This window comes from Nelumbo nucifera, chromosome 6, assembly GCF_055504915.1.
Source record: "Nelumbo nucifera cultivar China Antique chromosome 6, China Antique-T2T, whole genome shotgun sequence".
Taxonomy (NCBI): Eukaryota; Viridiplantae; Streptophyta; class Magnoliopsida; order Proteales; family Nelumbonaceae; genus Nelumbo; species Nelumbo nucifera.
In genome coordinates this window covers 53,664,997-53,687,012 of record NC_142654.1, presented here as the reverse complement: position 1 = coordinate 53,687,012, position 22,016 = coordinate 53,664,997, and the positions used below count along the sequence as shown (strand labels likewise).

Below are 22,016 nucleotides of genomic sequence, written 5' to 3'. Positions count from 1 at the left end.
CACCTTTTGTAAGAACATCAACAAGCTGCAAGTCATGCAACATATGGCAAGCACATTTCTCCAGATGTTACCCTTTCCATTATAAAGTGTCTATCCACTTATATATTCTTCGTCTTATCATGCTGAGTAGATGTTACACATTCCCAACTTGCATAAATCATGCTCTAGCTTGTTTCTTGCAACACCTTTTGTAAGAACATCAATAAGTTGCAAGTCAGATGCAGCATATGGTAACCACACTTCTTCAAGTGTCACATTTTCTCTTATAAAGTATCTATCCACTTCTATAAGCTTTGTCCTATTATGCTGAATTGGGTTGTGGGGAATGTTAATTCTTGCTTGATTGTCATGGTATAGCATCATAGGTTCTTTGGCCTTAACTCTAATCTCCCTTAACATGGATCAGGCCTAGACGAGCTCTGAAACACCATGTGCCATGGCTCTGAATTCAGCTTCTACACTTGACCTTGCTACAATTGATTGTTTCTTACTCTTTTATAAAACTAGATTACCTCCAATAAGAGTGCAAACTCTTGATGTAGATTTCTTGTCATCTAGGCACCTTGCCCAACCAACATCTGTATAAGCTTTTAACTTCAAATGTCCATGGTTAGCAAATGGTATGCCTCTACTTGGGTGTCCCTTCAAATAGGAAAGTATCATATCAATGGCCTCCCAATGTTGAACTTCTGGGGCATGCATGTATTGACTCACCACATTCACTGCATAAGAGATATCTGGTCATGTCATATATAAGTATAGAAACCGGCCCACCAATCTTTGATACCTTCTAACATCCTTCACTAGCTCACCTTCTAAAGCATTTATTTTGTGGTTCTAATCAATAGGTGTATCAACTACCCTTGCTTGTGAAGTATTTATCTTGTAGTTTTGATCAATAGGTGTGTTAACTACCCTTGTCCCAAGTTTTCTTGTCTCTTATAGTAAGTCTAAAACAAATTTCCTCTATAATATGAAAATCCCATGCTTGGACCTTGCCATCTCAATGCCTAGAAAATACTTCAACTCCCCAAGATCCTTAATCTCAAACTCTTTGTGCAGGTCCTTCTTCAAGGTATCAATCTCACTCAAATCATTTCTTGTGACTACAATGTTATCCACATACATTATTAGTACTGATACCAATGATCCCCTCCTTTTTACAAATAGAGTATGATTAGATTAAGTTTGAATATAGCCAAATACAATCAATGCACTTTTAAACCTGTCAAACCAAGCTTTGGATGATTGCTTCAAACTATATAAAGACTTCTTTCATTTACACACCTTTCCTTTACCCACATCATTGTAAAAACCAGTTGGAAGATCCATGAAAACCTATTTTCGATATAATTTTTTTTATTGTGTCCAAGATGGAATAAGAGTCCCATGTTGGCAACAGTCACATAAGCCTCTAATGATGGCAGGGTTTTTATAATTTGAAATGTAGAGCTGGTTGTTAAAGTTTTGTTGGTTTCCGGACCAACTTGCAACCTAATTTTAAATGTATAACCGACTTTGACTATAATTCTCCCTTTAAATTATATATTTCATTTATATTATATAAAATATTTTTTATTTATCAAACTTAATTTTTGTTTGTCTATAGTATCATTTTACTCAAACCACTAACCCACCATCTAAAAATAAAAATTGTTTCATTTCTAGGTTGACATTAAATTTTGTATTACATTTCCATCATTGATAAAATTATTTCTTATGTATAAAACTTATTTTTTGTTCAATATAATGAATGTACAATATTAGAGATGCACCCAATATTTTATTTTTTATAAATATATAACATTAGATATGTGCCAAAAATTTTCTCTATCTTTTTTTTTATTTTTGTGATTCTTTGTATGTTCTATTATTAAAAATTTTATTATTTAACTATGACATCATTTAATTTCTTGGTAGATTTTGAATTTGGCATTCCATTTTCATCATTAATAAAAATACTTCTTACATTTCATAGTTATTTATTTTAGTTTTTTTATTATTTAATTATGGCATTATTTATTAATCCATTTGACCCCAAATGGTCGAATTGCTTGCCCATTGCTGGAAGGGAAGAATATAATTTTTTTTTCAAATTACTTTTCAAAATATTTATTTTTATACTATTAAAATTAATATTGTGGATTTAATTACAAGATTTTAATGATGAGAAAAATAGATCTTAAATATATGATTTAATGAGAGAGAATAGGAAAATATTTTTATTTCCAATTGCTTTTAAATTTTACATTCTATTTTTATAATTAATAAAAACATTTCTTATTTATCATACTTATTATTGTTTAACATGTATGCTAAAAATGTTCCCATTTTTTTAAATTTCTATTTTTTCATTTTTTCTATTTTTAATTTTATTATTTAATCGTGGCAACATGGATTAACCCATTTGACCCAAAATGATTTAATTTCTTACCACCACTTAAATGAAAACACTATTTTTTCTAGGTAGATTTTAAAAGTATATAAGCTTTTATGTTATTGGAATTATTAATTTATTAAGTATGGATTTAATTAATAGAACTTAATGATGAAAATAAATAAAAATGACTTAAATATCTGATTCAATGAACATGAATGCAAGTTAGTAACTTAAATATTGAATTTAATGAGAGAGAATTGAATGCATTAAATATCTTTAAATTACCTGTTTTCAACTCATTTAATATCAAGAACCGATTACCCTATTTGCCCTCATTTTTTTTATCATTAAATTTAAATATAAAGGAGTAAATATTGTTCTTAAAAATTCTAGAAATATTCTTGAGGTCATTCGTACTTTTTAAAGTAGTATACATAATATAAATATATGATATATAAACATTATATATAATATATCTAAATGGAATGCGTAAAATCATAAATATATAATGAACTCGTTATTTTATAATAAAATAATAAATAAAAGTTTTAAGTTTTAATTTTTAGGGAAGCTATTTGGGCTTTCTAATTGGGTTAAGCCCAAAAGAACCATAGAATGGTCCAAAGTCCCCAAACCGTACTAGAAACCACACCAAACCGTAATAAAACGGTTTGGTTTCCATACCAAAATGGTTTGGTTCAGTTTATAAATTTCTCAAATCGTAATTTACTGGTTTGGTCTAAGATCTTCTCCAAACCGCATCAAACCGGACCGTGAACATCCCTAATCTCTAGCATGTTTAGATTTCCTATAGTAACCACAAATCAGGTCCTTGTCCTCCTTCTTCAGTTCATTTCCACCCTCATCCCCACTTAGCTTAGGCTTCACTGTGCTAACCATAGCTGATTGCTCAAGGCTTAGGTTTCTTATCATCACATTCCTCTTATTCTCCTTTCCATGCACAAAGGTATATGGCATATGCCTGAGAGAGAATTACACTACCTCGGAAAAGAATATGTGGTCGTGCAATGTCATATTTAGGGTTAAGTTCTGATAGAAACTCAAATACCCTATTCTTCTCTACTAGCTTCTAATAAGTTGTTGCATCTTTGCTACTTTCCCAAATCACAGTCTCCAAATGATCCATCTCCTGCCATAAGGTTTTGATGACTGAAAAATAAATTGCAAAGACTTATCTCCCTACTTAGTACCAATCACCTAGTTTCTCAGTTGGTTGACTCTAACAACATTCTCACTCTATGAATAAGTTTTTACTACTCCATCCTAAATCCCCTTAATTGTATTAGCCCATAGAAAGTTTTTACTCTCATCACCGATGACATAAAAAATTATTAAAAGTATTATATAAAATATAATTAATTAATAATTATTTAAAAAGTTAAAATATAAAACAATTGTCTACTCTTATGTGCTTCTATCATTTAACTTTTGCTTAACAAAGCTTGTGCATCGCACTGGTCTCTGCTAGTATATATATAGATTTATGTATGTATATGCCACATCATCATGGTTCGACCCTGGTTGAACCTTTGACTTGTGAACCTCCCGCTTCTCTGGTTCTATGCCCAGTCTGGATCTCTAAACATTGATTAAGACACATAACACATTTGGTAAATGTAGAGAAATGATAAAGGAAACAAACACAATTCTTAGAAACCGAATGTTTTAATATTCATAAATATAAATTTTAATAAATATTTTTAGCATTTATTGACAAATATTCACCAAAAATACAAAATGTTCAAAAGTCAAGAATTAGAATACATGTGTATGACAAGTAATTAGAACATGACATAGTGGTAGATTTGTATCTTTCAACTTAACTAGTTTATATTTTCTTAATTATACTTTTTAATACCCAAAAATGGACACAGGTATTAATGAGAAAAAGTAATTATAGGAGTTGAATATAAAAATTAATGGGAGAATATGAGGAAAGAATGTATTAAAAAAATCTGTGCCAATGGTATTGACTGATATGAAGCCAATACATATCAATAATGTTAATACAAACAGAATAAATTTGAGTTTTGACCATTCCACTCGTGCCACGTATCTATAACTTCATAATCCAATACAAATCTCTAACCTCAATTTGCCTATCTTATTGCATCTGACTCAAATGTGGAGTCGGATGAAAATTTTGAAGGGCAATCAGGAAAGTTTGGACAATCAATTGTTATCTAACGATAACCTCTTCTTATGTTTCAAGGCTTTTACTGATTGGCAACCTCATGAAGAAAATTCTTTTGAATAGAGCAATAAGCTTCAATGCTGAATTGGTGACTGCCTTATTTGTTATAAGTGATTTCTTCGTCGCGCCATCAAGCACCTACCGTCGTGCCACCCAACGACTAGCCCTGTGACATTATTGTGGTAAACATAATGAAGATGATTCCAGTCCCCCCCCCCCCCCCCCCCCCCCCCCCCCACCTCCTGGAAAAAAAAAACAAATAAATAAATAGATGATCCCATCTTTATGTACTATCAGAAAACATAGTCACTACTATGGAATAGTGGTGTAACTCAGATTGACCTGAGATAACATTTTAAACTGTTTCAGTCTTGGGCTTTCGAATTGGGCCATTAAAAAAGTGAAATTTTGACAAAATTCCAACCCTGCACCCCTGGTCCCCTACTACTACTACTATGAATTAATTCCAAGTTCATGCAAACATGGTGAACTACAGCCTGATATAACAAAAAATCTAAACATTCATCAAAAACATTAATTAACTTTCCTAATTTGGACAATTTGGAAAGAGAAACAAAGACAATCTTTGCAAACTTAAGGCTTAGTTTGGGAAGAGTGCAAATACAGATGGAACCTGTGTAGGAATCGTGCACATTTGCACTCTTCTCAAATGGAGCCTTAATATCCAAATAAAATATTTACATGCAAGAACTGCCAAGCAAATCAGCTTGCATACTTTTTCAAAAGCAAAGCCAATCTGTTGTCAAAGAAGTCAGATTTTGTCTTCACAATACTTGCAGTCATGCACTGGGAACATCTCCCCATGAATGAAAAACATACAAATAAGGTGAATGAAAACATACAAGTAGGGAGATGTTCTCCCTACCCGTAACTGCAAATTTTTTTAAGAACAATGTGAGGACAAAACCTGATACACCCCCTTTATCTTTTTAATAAGTAAAATATATTTCATTAAACAGCAAGGAAAAGAAACACAAACATCAAAACAAACCAAAAAAATCTAACAGGAACCACACATGAATTATAAGAAAGGATAGCCTACTATTACCGATTACTGAACGTGCAATGCAGTGAATATTTGTTTCCAAGTAGAAGGAAAATGCAAATTAAGACCACAATTTTACTTTATTTCCAAATTCCAAGTAAAAACAAAGTTCACTCGTTTAACAAAGGCAAGACACCAGATACTGTACTAATCTCCTTTGGTTCTAAAAATCGTATTCATATATTTTCGAGAGAACTTCAAGAACGTGAATACATTATACATAAACACGCTATGTCAACCTCCACCATAAGGCTGTGTTTGGTTTGACCGTTTAGGACTTTAACTTCCCACATCAGTTGAGCGTTGATGTGGGACTTGAGGTGGACTTTAACCTCCACCATAAAAATATTCATATATTTTCCTACCTTCCCTTTTAAACCAAACACAGCCTAAAGAAAATTCAAGCGGCTCAGCAAGTACTTTAACTTCCCACATCGGTTGAGCGTTGAACGTTTAGGACTTGAGGTGGGGACGACGACCGAATCGATTTTGAACACAAAATCTTGGCCGTTAGGTAAAAGAAAAATGGATAAACTGAATGATTTTTTTTTTTCTTTTGGTTTTTATTATGGATAAAATAATTAAATAATTATAGAGGATTAAGTGATCAACCCGATCTCAGCTTCAGCCGTCGAAGTTCACAACCTCCTTAAGAGTAGATCAATTCAGTTCAGCCACTTCAGTTGTCATAAGACTCATAACGAGAGAGAGAGAGAGAGAGAGAGAGATTATTCCAGAAATTTCAAATCCAGAATCGATGGATGTATTCTCAAGGCACGAATGAAGCCCCATAGTCAGAAAACTTAGAAACAGTCATTGCTGCTTCTAAATTGTCCCGAGGGTTCAAGAATATAGTTCATATGCATTTTATGAGCAAATGCAATTTGGAAAAATAAGAATGGCTGCAGAAGTGACAATAGCACGACTCAATTGTTCCAAAAAATGGAACAAATAAACACTAATTCAAAGGGAATGATCGGAATCCAGAACTCGTATGCCACTATAACCACCGATACTTGCTATGCTGGGCAATCAACCAGTTCGCTTGATGATATGGACGCCACTGTCAGTATCAACAATGTCACTAATCTCACCTACTTTGAGACCAAATGCTGCTTCTTCGAAAGGCTTTTGCATCCGGCCCTTGCCAAAAGGACCTGCAAGAATTGTCACATGGAATTTCAATCAACACCAATTCATGCCAGTGTGTTATATCAAGTCTAAGTATCTTAAAAAATGATTAGGACTAACAATAATAGAGACAGCATATGAAGATTTGGTTCGTGGGAATAGGAGTCTGGAATCGGACTGAGAACAGGCCATTCCGGTTTCAACTGTTTGATTGGGTGGAATCAGAACCCCATTTCCATTCATGGTGGAATGACATTTCCCCATTTGAGAATAGGCCATTCCGGTTCCAACTGTTTGATTGGGTGGAATCAGAATCCCATTTCCATTCATGGTAGAATGGCATTCCCCCATTTGAGGGAATGTCCATTCCCTCTCCCTCCAGCTGATTCCAATTCCCATTCTGATTCCTGTTTGAACCACACAGACTATGGGAATAGACCATTCCAATTCTGACTGCAAACCAAATGGACCTCAGTGTTTAACTCTCTTACCTTTTACACTTAAGTTGCAACGTTAGAAATCGGGGAAAAAAATATGGTGTTTTGGGATTAAAAGCCTGATACCTCCTACGTTTGGAAGTCTAAACTCTTAAGTCTGATACCTCTGACTGAAGTTTCATTGGGATAAGAGCCTTTTTTAATGTTTGAATAGTCTGCTATCAGAGTCTGATTAGTCCCTCATAACGTAGTTATTGGTCTGAGTGGCTATTATAGTTCTTCTATTTGAACATGGGTATGAGCGCTATTCTTGTTATATGAAGTTTTGAGAGAATAAGAGTGAGCAAGACATGTATGCGAAGAACTAACAAGTGATAAGTGGCTATTCAATCACTTGTTAATCAGAGCAAAATTTCAGATATAAGTAGGGCCAACCAGCAGGGATTCCAAATACACTTGGGATAACCACATCTGATTAGTTTCAGATAAGTGGAAATATTTCAGACTTCCAAACCTTCTTCTTTCTTTTCCTTTCTTTTCCTTCCTGAAAGTGGCATCTACTATTTATACGACAGTATTAACAAATCATAGACAGACTATATTGAAAACATACCTACAATAATAAAAAAAGAAAATCAAACTTTCCCATTCACATGCATGGTATCAATATTGGGAGGTTTCAATAACTTAGTTGAGAGTAAAGATGCATTTTGTTATGGTTTGCTTTGTCATGGTGTTTCTTCTCTTGGTTGATTTCTTATCACCTTTTATGTACTCTTTTTATTTTAATGAAAATTTTGTTTTATTATCAAAACAAATCTCAATAAACTGCCAATCTCATTTTCCAGGACACAGACCATGGAGACTGGACAGACACGGTGTTGGTCTGTATTTTCCAATTTCCATGAAATGCACATGCCCTTGGTTTGTCTGCCTTCTTTCAAAGCCTTAACATTAAACAAACCACCTTAGGGATACAAAATTTGAGAGAATGACAAAGGTAGAGGATCAATATATCAGGACAGGGTCAATCCATACAGTGAAGCTGCCAATGTAAAAAAAAAAAACATTAACAAAGAAAAATATGCAAAAATTCTTGTGACTTTTGCCTTCTCTAAAGCCAAAAGTCATGACAGTATGCATTTGGAAAGAAAGCAAATGCTACACCGAAGCAAATTTGCACTCTAGTTCCGTTTTGCAGGCATTTGGTAAGAAAGCATTTTTGTAGCAAAAATGAATGTAAATTTGTTTTTTTCCTGACAATTTTTTGCATTCAAAACAGGTAGATTCCAGTCTTAATTTGTTTTTGTACCCATCTCAGGTAAGATACAAAATTAATCAATGCAAAACCAAACCAAATTTGCATTTTCATGAATCATATATATTTGCATTTGTGTTGAACATATTTGCATTTGCACTCTTACCAAATGCACATGAATCACTTTGTTTTATTAATCTATTTTAGCACTTTCCAGAAAACTGACAACTCATCTGAATTTCTTGTCAATTAAAGGGCATTTAGCCACTACAACTAGGTGCAACAAAAGAATTAGTCAAGCTTGTGTCAGTAAGTCATTAAATCACTTTATGAAACAACGGAAATCATCTATCCTGAACACAATGGGCATGGTAGGGAACTAGGGAGTACAGGTCAACTAAGATAACCCATGGATCATCTCTAAAATTCTCATCCACTATTCACCTAGGCCACTAGTTGCTATTGTAAACCAACCCCCAAACCTACAGAAAAGAGGAAAAAGAAAGGAGTAAACGTGCACACACAGAAAAAGAAATGTTTAGGTATTTTGCTATTTTTATTCTACAAAGCATAGCAAGGTACCAAGGGCATGCAGCAAGTCAGCATTGTCCAGATGAAAACCATGCTGAGTAGGGAGGTTAAAGGAATGACAAAAAATTCATCAATGTTGTCAAATGGTAATGACTCAGTCAAATCGTGGTTCTGAACAAGACATACCATACCAATTGCAATGTTCTAAAATAATAAAAGGAAATGATAAAAGCTAACTGTAACGGCCAGAAGCTCTCATTTATATACATAACAAATAAATGAAAACCACGCTGCACTGCCGAAGTCTTTGAAAAGCCACTAAGAACAGGATAAGATATCTTAAATTAGGGACGTTACCATATAATCCATCAAGGCTGGAAAACTGAGCAGCTCGTCATGTAATACTTGATAAAAGGCCATTAATAACGCAAACACAGAAACCGATTTTCAACCTTGACAGGTCTCATAACCAATAAAAAGAATCCGTCACAGTTAACAACAGTAAGTACACTTTCCAAAATCCAAACCAATCATCAGAAAACCAAGTAGTTGGTTAATATACATTAGTATAACTCAATAACTCATCCCCAGCTATTAACACTCCAAACACCTACTCACATCACATTGAATCAACAACACAGAACAGAATCTATTTGGCTCGACAATAGCCAAACCCTAGATTTCTACTTCCAAGTACAAACAGAATGATATTCAGGTAGAGAAACTCATCAACAAACACTCCATTTAAATAGGAGAAAAAATGAATATCATCCAGAAACCCTATCTTCCTAACCAAACAGTACTTGAATTCAACTACAGTATTCATTTCAGAGTAAAAATATCGAAAGAAAACTATCATAGTCAAAACGTTGAACGAAAATCAAGTCACTATGAAGAAACCCTAACTCACTAACTAAATTTAGTAGTAGTAAAGAAAAACAGAGAGAAAGGGACCTAGATCGCCGCCACGTTTGGCAGAACTGCAATCAGAGTAACGAGAAGCGACGTCCTCGAACTTGGCCTTGCCGGCGACAATATCCTCCCTGAGGGATTTAAGCTGATTGACAGCAGTTTCTCTGGTGGTGTTCTTGATAACGTGGCCATCTGGATCCTTCCACGAAGCCTGCCTTCTGGAGCCTTGGTGCTTAATCAGGATGTGAGAAGCCCTAACCTGATTAGAATCCATCTTCGTCTTCTTCCCGTTCTTATCCCTTCGATCCGACGACGAGACCGAAGTTTTCTTCCGCTTACGATCGATCTCCTCTATCTTTGCAATGACTACTCGATAAATATAGCAATATAAGTGATTTCTCTTTCTCTGGTTTGAACGGGTTAAGGGAGACGGACGACGGGTGAAGTCTTGCTTTCTTTTGAGAATTGAGAATTGAGAATTGAGATTGGGCGCGTAAGACGAGAGATAATAATGAGAATTGAGAATGCAAAGGGATGACAATGACATTAATACATCTGCTAGTGCTTCGCTTTAATGCGTTGACAGCAACATCAAGAGAGTAGTGCTGCTTCAATCGGCATGTTAAGTATTGACACGTGGTCATGAGAAGGAGAACGGGGAACTCAGATGCATCTGATTGCAGCCACGTGGTGGACTTCTTTCTCATTTCCTTCAAACCACCTTGTAACTTCTTGCATATCCCACTGTCTGTGCTCATCTAGTAACTGATTAACTTTTATTCTTGGTTGAGCCTTGTATCGCTTGTCTTCCTAAAGGAATTCCATCTTGCGGCATTGGGCACCTAGCAGACGGATCTTGAAAAACCCATATATTCTTTCAATCATGCAGCTTCCAACTAAAACGTTGTTCATTTTTTTTTCTCTAATTCTTAAAATTTGCTTCCACCAGAGGGACTGCCCACTAGCTGGCTGGTTTTGCTTCAAAAACTGAGGCGTTTCTTAATTATTTTGCTTTTAATTAGTATTTTGGCATTAGAGCTTGATTCCATTCTCCTTTTTAAAACCCAAATCTCCATCCTAAAATATCCCTTTCGCCCTTAATCTCTTCCTCATTTAACATAATTTGAAAAATCTACTGTTTATTCTCCCCTTCCTCTTGACATATAGCGACGAACTAAAAGAGACGGGCGGCGATCTAGATTCCCTCGGAGGCCCGTCTACTACGTGTAGAGCCCATCACGAGATTCCCACGATGGCGAGAAGACTGATTAGTTGCATTGTTCTTCTTAGGTGGAACAAGTGGTGGTCTTGTGGTTTAGAAATGTAACCCATCGCTGAAAATGGGTTTTTCACTATGCTCATTCGGAGCTCAAATCCAAGTAGATCAAGCGACGGTAAGTAGCCTAGTGAGTTTGGAGACATTTGTTGTTCTAAATTGCAGAGAATAACCGAATCCATGAATTTACAATAAAAGCATAAACAAATTTGGAATAACCCTGGACGGTTAGACAGGAAAAACCGGGAATCGGGCACCTTACCGGTTCCGTTTTCCTTCAAAACCGTTTTTTCCTCAAAACTATTGATTTTGGTCAGCAAATCGCTGAAGTGGCCAGTTAACCGTTTAAACGGGTTTTGATCGTTTTCTAAATTTTTAATTTTTTTTATTTATTTTGTCAGAACGGTCGGACCGTTCGAACCGATAACGGACCCTGACCAGTTCGTTTTTAAAAACCATGATTCAAAGAGTGGACAGCGGAGCAGGCAGGGAGTTGCAAGAGTCCCCTTTAATTTACATGGACACCACCATGACTGTCGACGAGGAGGGAAGCCTTCTTGGTGCACATGAAGTAGATTTCGCCATACGTGAAGATGGCAATCGTGTCGGGGAAGTCATAGCTGAGAAGCCAAATGTAGAAGGCGGAGGATGCCAGATGGGGAAGTGTGGTGGAAGGGGAACGAACCATTGGCGAGTGGAGGGAGGGGGTGTGCAGAGCAAGAGAACATTGGAATCACCCCATAGAGATCCATTTCTTTCCTTCCAGTTTGAGTAAAATAACCTCAATCTCTTCTTGAGATCATGCCCACGATCCATTGATGACAGTCGATAAGTGAAGATTGAACATTGAGGGCTTGGAGCGTTCTCTATTCAAAAACCCTGTGTTGTAAACCGACATGGTCGGCGAACAAAAGGGAGAGAGGGGAAATGTCACAGAAACAAGAATTGGTATCACTGTCCCTGAAACCATAACAATGACGATGACGATGCAGATATGTGCCGCAAGGAGGCGGAAGTAGCTTCCTAGCTACTTCTGAACCTTAACCCTGCCAAGCTCATGGAAACACTGGATCCGACAACCGGCGTAATAGTCTTACTCACAGGCGGTGATTCTTACCTGGATTACAAAGGATAATATTGGGTTTTAAAAAAAATGTATACATCACATTAACGGATGCTAAGGGCAAAGATAGAGTTAATCAATTATTAAGAGTGGTTTAAGAGAATACTTAAATTAAATAGAGTTTCAGTTCTCTTTTTGCCAATCCAAAGTTTTCCGAATTGAATATAAGAATTTGAGGCCCATGATTTAAGTTGATGCATGCGTGCATATGACATTGATGACCCTTTGGGTTTTCCACTAGTTGTTCAGATACCAACATGCAATAGAAGATACGTGGGAAACTAACGCAAGTTGTGCTCCCAAGATATATGTCTGGTGGTGACTGGTGGAGAAGATGAAGAACGTTGTTGCAAAAAAGGTTGCCCACGTAAAGAAACTGAAAGCCAATATCACCAATATTGAATTGATCTCAAGAACATCAATCACAATTTACCATCTTCAGCATTAGTTAGTGATGAGGGTAGAACTAACTTCTAGTAAGATCGTGACGTGTGACGACCTCGGCATATTAGTAAGCATCTTATACATTCTCGGCATTAGCCCGGTTTGAGGCACCTTGGCAACGACTGTTATCAGCTCAGCATATGAGCAAAGCTAAGTAAGCAAAAAAGAAGCACATCACGCTGAGACGAGCAAACACACCGGAGCTGAACCATGTGTGTATGAAGACAACCACCATCCCATTTGCCCACTCTTTCAGATGGTGGGCCTCGGGCTTCTTCTATGTACAAGTACAACCTAACGTGGCATGTGAGCCACCTAAATGTGTCCCACTAATCCATCACGTCAGGTGTCTCGCTTGCCTTCACCACGTGTTGGTCGGCACAAGTGCCCTAACCTATATAAAGGTAAATTCCATATCTTAGTAGATACATTGCATTTACTACTCTTTATTTCACCTCATCCTATTACTAACTCAGTGACTTGGACGTTCAAGTCTCAAGCCCGGGATTTCACCACTCATCATATTACTCAGTGACTTGAATGTCTAAGTCTCAAGCCCGGGATATCACCTCAAACTCTCTGATTTATTTTCCCCTGCAGGTCTTCACCTTCCATCCACGCCGATCTACTGTCCAGGTACTAGGGGATTTTGATCGTCTTCAATTACAACATTGCCTCATGAAAATTGAAATCCATTATATCTGCTGATGTACATGTAGTTTATTACCTAGATTAACAATAACAATGTTCGTAATGGAAAGGTAGCTTGTCTTAATGAAATCTGAAATTTTGCGAACCATCAAGGAGACAATGGAAACTGAGCCAGTAGTGAACACGAATTCAGTTATTCAGGTCCATCAAGCTCATGAGCCCTTAGTTGGGCTAAATGAAGGAACGATTCATTTCTCAATCAACTATCATTTGTGGTGGGTTAGTTTCGGAAGCATATTCTGCGACGCCGGGATTCCATCTAGCTAAGCTGCTCAATTCTGAAGATGAATGCAATCCTTGTTGGAAAATGAAAGCTTAGAGCTCATACCTCACTTTATAAGTTCCCAAAAGTCATTTAGGTCCGTTGGAATGAAATTGTCTATTCTTATAGCCTATGGTTTATACAGGAATTAGAATGAGAGTTAAAATCAGTTGGAATGAAATTTTATTCCCAACAGAAGGAGAGGAAATAGTTATTGGGGGAATATCATTCCACCAGAAATGGATGTATCAATTTTCAGGGTGTCTGGTATGTTTAATACAAAGGAAACTGTCTAAGACTCACCATGACTTTCAAGAGAAATGCAGAAAAGTCATGGTAAATTTCAGACAATTTAATTTCCCTCAATACAAAATTTATGGCAAATGGCCATCTTAAATGGTTAAAACCCTTGATAGAGATGATATGATTCAAAGCTTGAAAGCCAAAACAATTTCAATCTGTGAACACCATCCCTTTGAAATCCGGCGATCCAAAACAGTTGCGCATTGATAAACCATGGTTGAGCAAAACTTGAGTTTTCACAGGGTCAATTTTTGTTATAACAGATCAAAGTTGGGGAAGAACACTGCTCCGTCTTCTCATTTTGAGTTAACAGCACACCCTTGCTTTAATGCTTGCAACCCCTCAATGAAAGGTAGACAAACCATTGATGTAAATAAATTCAAAGGATCATTTATCTTGAAAATAAATTCAAAACATCACGACTTTCTTATATTCTTAAATGGCTTGTCCATGTTTCATTCAGGGATGCGGGGGAGTAGTGCGACCGCAACAGATGTGTGCTCAAAGCTCGCTCACTTTCCAGCCAGAGCTAGCTTGTATAAACTGGTTGACATGGTCCCCTTCAAAACTGAGGTCTCTACTCTACTTGCTTGGCCTACAAAAAGTCACAAACCAAAACTGCCAACAATTTTAAGCATCTTCTCAAGGCTTTGCTACTGTAAAAATTGTCCAGAAGTCATAGACCATATTGAGAAAATAAAACATAATTCAAATGGACGCTTCCCCACATGATAGAAAATTATTGTTTCCAAATGAGGGATGATTGAAGGCTTCCCTTGACTATTTTATCTTCTGTTAACAGGCAATAAAATATAAAATTGCCATAACAATGTTTTGGCAAAAAGGCTCACTAACAAAATTGCAGAGCTATAAATGAAGCACAATGGTTCACTGATGCTTTACATGAAGAAAACAATACTAAAAGTCGCTAGCTTAATGCATCATTTGGACCATAGATCAACAATGGGATCATCTCTACTTCAATGATGAGCCTTAGCCTTGGCCTCTGCCTTACTATGAGATTTTGCCTTTGCCTGAGAAAAAGCCAAGGAATATACAAATGAGCACCAAACCGAGCAGCATTTTCGTTTAATTGAATGATATAGAGACTACAAGTTTCAGATATATCTTATATGCAGTGAAGTCAAAATGATAAGTGATGATGACAAGTTGTATACTAATATCATATAATGCCCAAGTGACAGACAATGAAAAACACCAAAACTAGGTGAGTTCTTTACAGCCTCTCCAACTCCAAGCTTTTCTAATTACAACAAAAAGAACCTAGCAATTAGCCTACCCTAGAAATAATAAATCCCCCATCAACTTCTCAATATATCCAGGAAATAATGAAAATTAGATGAGAGGATGCATCAACAAGTAGGCATTTCAATTTTATTTTTCGTAAAATTGATTTTGCTAGATAACCATGGTGTTTTAAGTCTCAACATATGTATATGAATAATTAATTGCATTGGAAATTGGAAAAGTGATATGTTATGACACACAACACAATGCATGATAGTTTGTTATAAATTTAAACGCATGGACACCACAAAGATAAGCTGAGTGAGAACACCCCCCAAATACTGAACCAGAAACGTCTTTTTAACATATCCCCCGACACCCATGCACATAACTCAATGTAAAAAGTGTACAGCCATTTGAAGTTAAACCTGCCCAACCAAATACAATTTTTGGATGTTAAAGCCAAATCGCCTACATGGCACTTATGTGGAATCTAAACAGGAATGCAACACTATGATTCCAAACACCAACTTTGATCATCCAATACTGGCTCCTAAAATCACGTGACCATGCATCCTTAGAAATAAAATCCAAATGGCCTATTAGACTAGGACCATTTGAACACCCCACATCAAAACTACATCGGGCAGAAAACAGTCTAGTTTAACAATTGGTGCATAAACCAACCCAACTCAATAGGGTTAAAATAGATTCGTAACCTAATTTAAGAAAAATTAGAGGATTTCAGTAAAATTTTGGGTGCAAAATATGTCCAGCACCTGTACTAACAAAATAAAAAAGCTTTATATGATATTTCATTTTACTTGGATAAAAGAAACCAGAAACTGATTGTTTCTCTGATATAAATTCAGTAGAAAAAGAAGAGAAAAGAAGGTCACAAACAGAAGAAAAGAGAGAAGAGAAGAAGAGAAGAAGAAAAAGAGAAAAAAGGGTGTGGTTGAATCATTCTGCCACCCCATCAGATTAGTATTATATGTTTGCATCTTAACTGTAGTGGAGTTACATAAATACTCCTACTAAAACAGAAAAAAATATAAAGCAGTATGCCTAGCCTAACTACCATAACTACCATGCAATAAATATAAAAATATTAGTGGGACCACACACACACTAACAACTAACAACTATCTCTACACTCCCCCTCAAGTTGGGAGGAGATATTAGTCATTCCCAACTTGCGTAGATTTGCCTCCAACTTGGTCTTTGTAACCGCCTTAGTGAAGAGATCAGTTAGTTGCATATTTAAGGCAATATATGAAAGATACACTTCTTGAGATGTAACTCTCTCTCGGATAAAGTGTCAGTCCACTTCAATGTGCTTAATTCTGTCATGCTGTATCGGATTATGAGCAATGTTAATTGCAACCTGATTATTGCAATACAACATCAGAGGCTTCTCATATTCAACACCTAGCTCATCAAGTAAAGATCGCAACCATAACACTTGAGCCATTCCATTAGCCATAGATTTGAATTCAACTTCAGCACTGAAGCGAGCAATAACATTTTGTTTCTTACTCCCCTCCAGGAAACAAGATTTCCCCCTACAAAAGCACGATACATAGAGGTAGATCTCCTGTCATCAATACAACCGGCCCAATCAACATCTGTATATGCTTATATTTTCATGTGACCATTATTCTTGAAGAGTATACCTCTCCCAGGGCATCTTTTCAGATAGCAAGTATCCTTTCCACTACAAGAAGGTGGGTGGTCTTGGGAGAATGTATGTACTGGCTAACAACACTGATAGTATAGAAAGTGTCCGGTTGTATTAGGCAAAGATAAAGAAGTTGCTTGAGGGTGTCAATCTCACCAATGTCACTTCTTGTTACTACAATATCAACATAGACAGTAAGCAAGGTCAAAGAAGAATTTGTTTTCTTAATGAAAAGAGTGATCTGATTGAGCTTGAAAATAACCAAATTTTTCTAAGGCTAGTTTAAATCTATCAAACTAGGTTCTTGGGGACTGTTTTAGTCTATATAAAAACCGAGGGGCAACTCCATGTACACCTCCTCTTGTAGATCTCCATTGAGGAATTCATTCTTAACATCCATCTGAACCAGTGGCCATGAGAAATTTGTAGCAATGGATAATAAGACTCTGATAATATTCATCTTGGCTACTGGTGCAAACGTCTCCAAATAACCTATGCCATAAGTTTGTGTGAATCCCTTTGCAACCAATCTGGCCTTATACCTTTCTATGGAGCCATCAACATTATATTTTACGATAAACACCCATCTACACCCAACAGGCTTTTTCCCCTCAGGCTAATCAACCAACTCCCATGTATTGTTTTTAACAAGAGCATCCATTTTTACTTTCATTGCATCTTTCCACTCAGGTACCAATAAAGCTTCTTGCACTGTTATGGGAATAGGAATAGTAGCAATAGAGGCCCGAAAGGATCTATATGATTGTGAAAGTCCACCATAAGAGAGAAATTGAGAGATACAATGAACAGTGGATGAAGTACAACGGTGCTTCCCTTTACGAACTACAATTGGGAGGTCAAGGTCATTTGAAGGTAGGGACTGAGGCTAAGCAGTGTTAGGTATATCATCTGCAATAGTGGGTTCAGTAGTGGAGGTGGTACCTAGATCTGGAGTTGTAGAAAGAATTGGGATCGACCTGGACTATTGAGAACCAAAATCAACCTGCCTCCATCGTCTGTGAAACACCCTCAATTCATTGCACTTCTAACAACCCTCTTCATCATTCTCCCCTTTAGTGACTAGAATAGGTAATGAAACTTCTAGGGCTGAATTACCCAATTCACTACTCTCCCCCTGAGAAGAAACCTTATGATAGTAGGGTACACCCTCAAAGAATGTCACATCCATAGACAAACTGTCTACCAAAAACAAGGTCATAACAGCAGTATCCCTTTTGATTTTGTGCATACCTAAGGAAGATACATTTAACAACTTTCGGGTCAAATTTGGAGAGATGAGGTCCAAGAATTTGAACAAAACAAGTACATCCAAAGGTTTTAAGAGGGATAGTAAACAAATCATTGTCTGGACACAAGAGGTTAAATGGTGTTCTCATGTCTAAAACCCGTGAAGGAATTCTATTAATGAGGTATACATTAGAGTTCAGCATGATGCTTTTGGCTACCTCCAAGATATGTTGGTTTTTTTCTCTCAACAACCCCATTTTGCTGAGGTGTATGAGAACAAGTGCTCTGATGGATGATCCCATAATTAAGGAGATAGTTGTTACATCTCTTTGACTTTCCCACTCAATTGTCTCTAAGTGATCAATTTCATGCCAAAGAGATTTTAAAGTATCAAGTATACCTCTAAGTGATGAGGTATACAGCTACTTGAAATTATTCACTTCACACTTCAGTTCATAAGCCCTAGCAACATAAAGGGGTTGGGAGTATGTCTCTTTCATATTATCCCAAATTTCCTTGGTTGTTTTTGCCCATAAATAATTTCGGCTAATGTGAGGCTGCATTGAATTGCACAGCCATGTCATCACCAAATAGTTCTCTTGAACCCATTTGGCATGTGATGCATCTTCCTTGGTTGGCTTCTTTATATCCCCAGGCACAGCCTAATTTGCCTCTACCTCCAATGGTCATCATGGTTGATTGGGCCCATTCCAAGTAATTAGTTCCATCGAACCTAATAATAGTAATCTGAAAAGAACTTTTGGTCATGCTTCCAGCCCCCAAAAGACCTCCTTAAATCTTTAATTCACTTCCAGCCTTCTCCATTTTATATCACTACTTCAAGAAGAAAATCCCTGAACTCCTCTTTTTATGCAAAAAGAACTTAGATGATTGAAATCAGCCACCCAAAAATCACCCACAGTGAAGACTTATCATTCAGAAATCATTCACAGTCAAGAATCACCACCAAGAAATCACTTCTCAGACTAGAATCATCACCCAAAAACCATTTACAGTTTACTATAATTGTCCAGGAATCAACCACAATCAAAGAACAATTCTGGGAGCAAAGAACTGATCGTAGGGTTTGAAAAATCCCTAGAGAATAGAACAGGGAAAATAGAGATCCGTCAAAAACCCCAAAGAAACAACTAAGGAAGACTGAAATCTGTTAACTGTTGCTTCCAGAGTGGTTTAAACTGCTCTTATTTAAGGTTGGTCTTAATAAAGAGAAGTTCTTTCTCAAAAAGAAACTGATCGCCACTTTCAATCTCCAATTTAAACCCTAAACTTGAACTTACCTATTTTCTTTGATCCTTCCTAATCACCGGGCACTCTCCAAAGATCATGCAATCCCTTGGGCAGAAACTCAAGACTCCAGTAATCCTCCAAGAATCAGGCAATGACGCAGAACTTCCAGTCTTAAAAAGTTCTCATGCAGCCGACTGGATGAAGCTCACATGAGAACCCTAATCTGTCCTAGTTTTGCTCTGATACCAACTTGGATAAAAGAAACCAGAAATTGATTGTTTCTCTGATATAGATTCAATAGAAAAAGAAGAGAAAAGAAGGTCACAAATAGAAGAAAAGAGAGAAGAGAAGAATAGAAGAAGAGAGGAGAAAAAAGGGTGAGGTTCAATCATTTTGCTGCCCCATCAGATTAGTATTTATATGTTTGCATCTTAACTGTAGTGGAGTTACACAAATACCCCTGCTAAAACAGAAATAAATATAAAGCAATATGTCTAGCCTAACTACCATAACTACCATGCAATAAATATAAAAATATTAGTGGGACCACACACACACTAACAACTAACAACTATCACTACAATTTTGGCATCTTCAGGAATCAGGAATTTTATCATTTTCCTCTTTTATTGTTATATACTGGATTCAGACTGTTCCACATGTTCCACCAGTCTTAACAAACTAGCATCAGGTCCAATCATTGTAAAGTCTGACTTATTTGGTTCTATGTAAAAAGAACTTTCTAAAAAAATGTCTGCAACAGATAATAAAGGAGGATTCAAGGCAATCAAACAAGAAACTGATTCTTCATACGGTGCAGAATCTGGAAACTTAAAAACCATCTGAATCATATAATATACCTTCAATCTTGAGAAATCCAATGACTTTACCTGGTCTTATGCCATCTGGATTGTCTGCATTTCAAAAATTGTGATGGAACTTTCACTTACCGTCCAATCGTATGATTATTTATCCAAACCACCATAAAAATGGAAAGCCCTTTAGTTATTGTGGGAAGATTTGCTGCAGGATTCTTTCCCCACTTCAAATCCTTGAGTGGGGAAACCAAGAAAGTTCAAATAATAGGCCCAATTTGGTGTTAATGGTGTGTAATGTTTCGTTTTGGAAATATAATGCACGTTGTTATTTATTCAGGACACATTTTCTGAAATTCAAACAAATATTTAGGCAAATGTTCACCTCCGCTAATGTTTCCAGAAATCTGCACCAAACAAAAAGGCAGATTCTTTCACCCCCCAATCACCTCACATTATCAAACAATACTGTTTGCTCACAGCGGAAATTTCCCAGTTTCTTTTGCGTTAAGCCGCTTAAGTGTACACTGAGTTTAGACAACAAAAGGTCTACCAAAGCCAGCTCCCCCGGTCTTATTGACAAAGCAGTTTCAAAAGCACCACCAGGGAACTGGAAATATTATCCATGAACCATTGCCAACAACAAAACCTTATATTTGTAGCAATCAAGCACCCAAGCTGAACATTTCATTCAAATCTAATCGAAGTAGACTCTATGGACCATTATATGAGATACACAAGAATTCAAGGACGATATATATATATATATATATATTTGCTACCACAATTTATTTGTAACACTAATCCAGATGAAAAATAGAACCCGTTAGCTATATGATTTTCCTTCTTTCTTTTCCCTGTTCTGATTTAGTCGACCAAAAATCCTAGCTAGAAGGTCAAAGCTTACATTCTTCATAATAGTATTAAGGAAAATAAATTCCATAAAAAACCACAAAGTCATTCAAAGGCTTCAAGATATGAAAATCTAATTAGGGTGGCCTGAGCACATTTGCAATTAAAACTCCAATATAATGGGAGGGATCTGAGAGTACCTTAAGATACTTGAGCTTCAGGCTTCCATAGACGACGCCAAAGGTAAAGGCTGAAGCACGAGCCACCTGCAATCGCAGCAAAAGTAATGAGCAAAGGGAAAACTTGAAGAATCGGACGAAAGGCAACAGATTTCTAGGAAGAAGGATAAGAAAAGGCAAAAAGTACAGAGGCTAAAGAGATTACCAGAGCGAGCGTGCTTGTGCCGGAGTAAGGACCAGGAGGTGGCGCCATTGAAGCTTTGATGGTGGGAGTAAAAACGAGTGAGAGAAAGATCTCCAACACAGAAAGATGTGAGCCTCCCTACACCTCCAAGAGAACTCAGCCCTAGATTGATTTGCTTTGCAGCTCCGGAACTGTTTTTGAGCTCTATTTCGCCTCTAGTGAATTACATACATACCCTCATAAAATTTCAAATGGTTATTGTATCCTTGCTAAATATATCATATAAGCTTTACCTAACTGGACGCATAATCACATCAGCGCTTCCCCAGCACGCATCCCACAGCGGCCTCACATGCACATCTCAGCGTGAATTGAGAGAAGAAATCAGCCCCCACGAGATTTCCCCGTAACGTCCCACCACACATTCTCGTCGTGTATCTCCTTATCATAAATCAGAAACGATAATATCATCAATGGGAGATATTCTCAAGAAGGGATGTGTTGTGGGA

General features: G+C 36.7%; 2 protein-coding genes across 2 annotated transcripts; both read right to left on the bottom strand.

Moving 5' to 3' along the window:
* Positions 1–6,401: 6,401 nt before the first annotated feature.
* Positions 6,402–10,438, bottom strand: LOC104590113 (peptidyl-prolyl cis-trans isomerase Pin1-like). The gene is made up of 2 exons (XM_010248650.3): positions 9,973–10,438; positions 6,402–6,818 (listed from the first exon to the last, which is right to left on the bottom strand). Exons 1-2 carry the CDS (start codon positions 10,202–10,204, stop codon positions 6,694–6,696), a joined length of 357 nt encoding a protein of 118 aa, XP_010246952.1. The 5' UTR covers positions 10,205–10,438; the 3' UTR covers positions 6,402–6,693.
* Positions 10,439–14,737: 4,299 nt separating this feature from the next.
* LOC104590114 (uncharacterized) lies at positions 14,738–21,693 on the bottom strand. The gene is made up of 3 exons (XM_010248651.3): positions 21,529–21,693; positions 21,345–21,410; positions 14,738–15,083 (listed from the first exon to the last, which is right to left on the bottom strand). The coding sequence occupies exons 1-3, from the start codon at positions 21,574–21,576 to the stop codon at positions 15,030–15,032; spliced, it is 168 nt and encodes a 55-aa protein (XP_010246953.1). The 5' UTR covers positions 21,577–21,693; the 3' UTR covers positions 14,738–15,029.
* Positions 21,694–22,016: the final 323 nt, after the last annotated feature.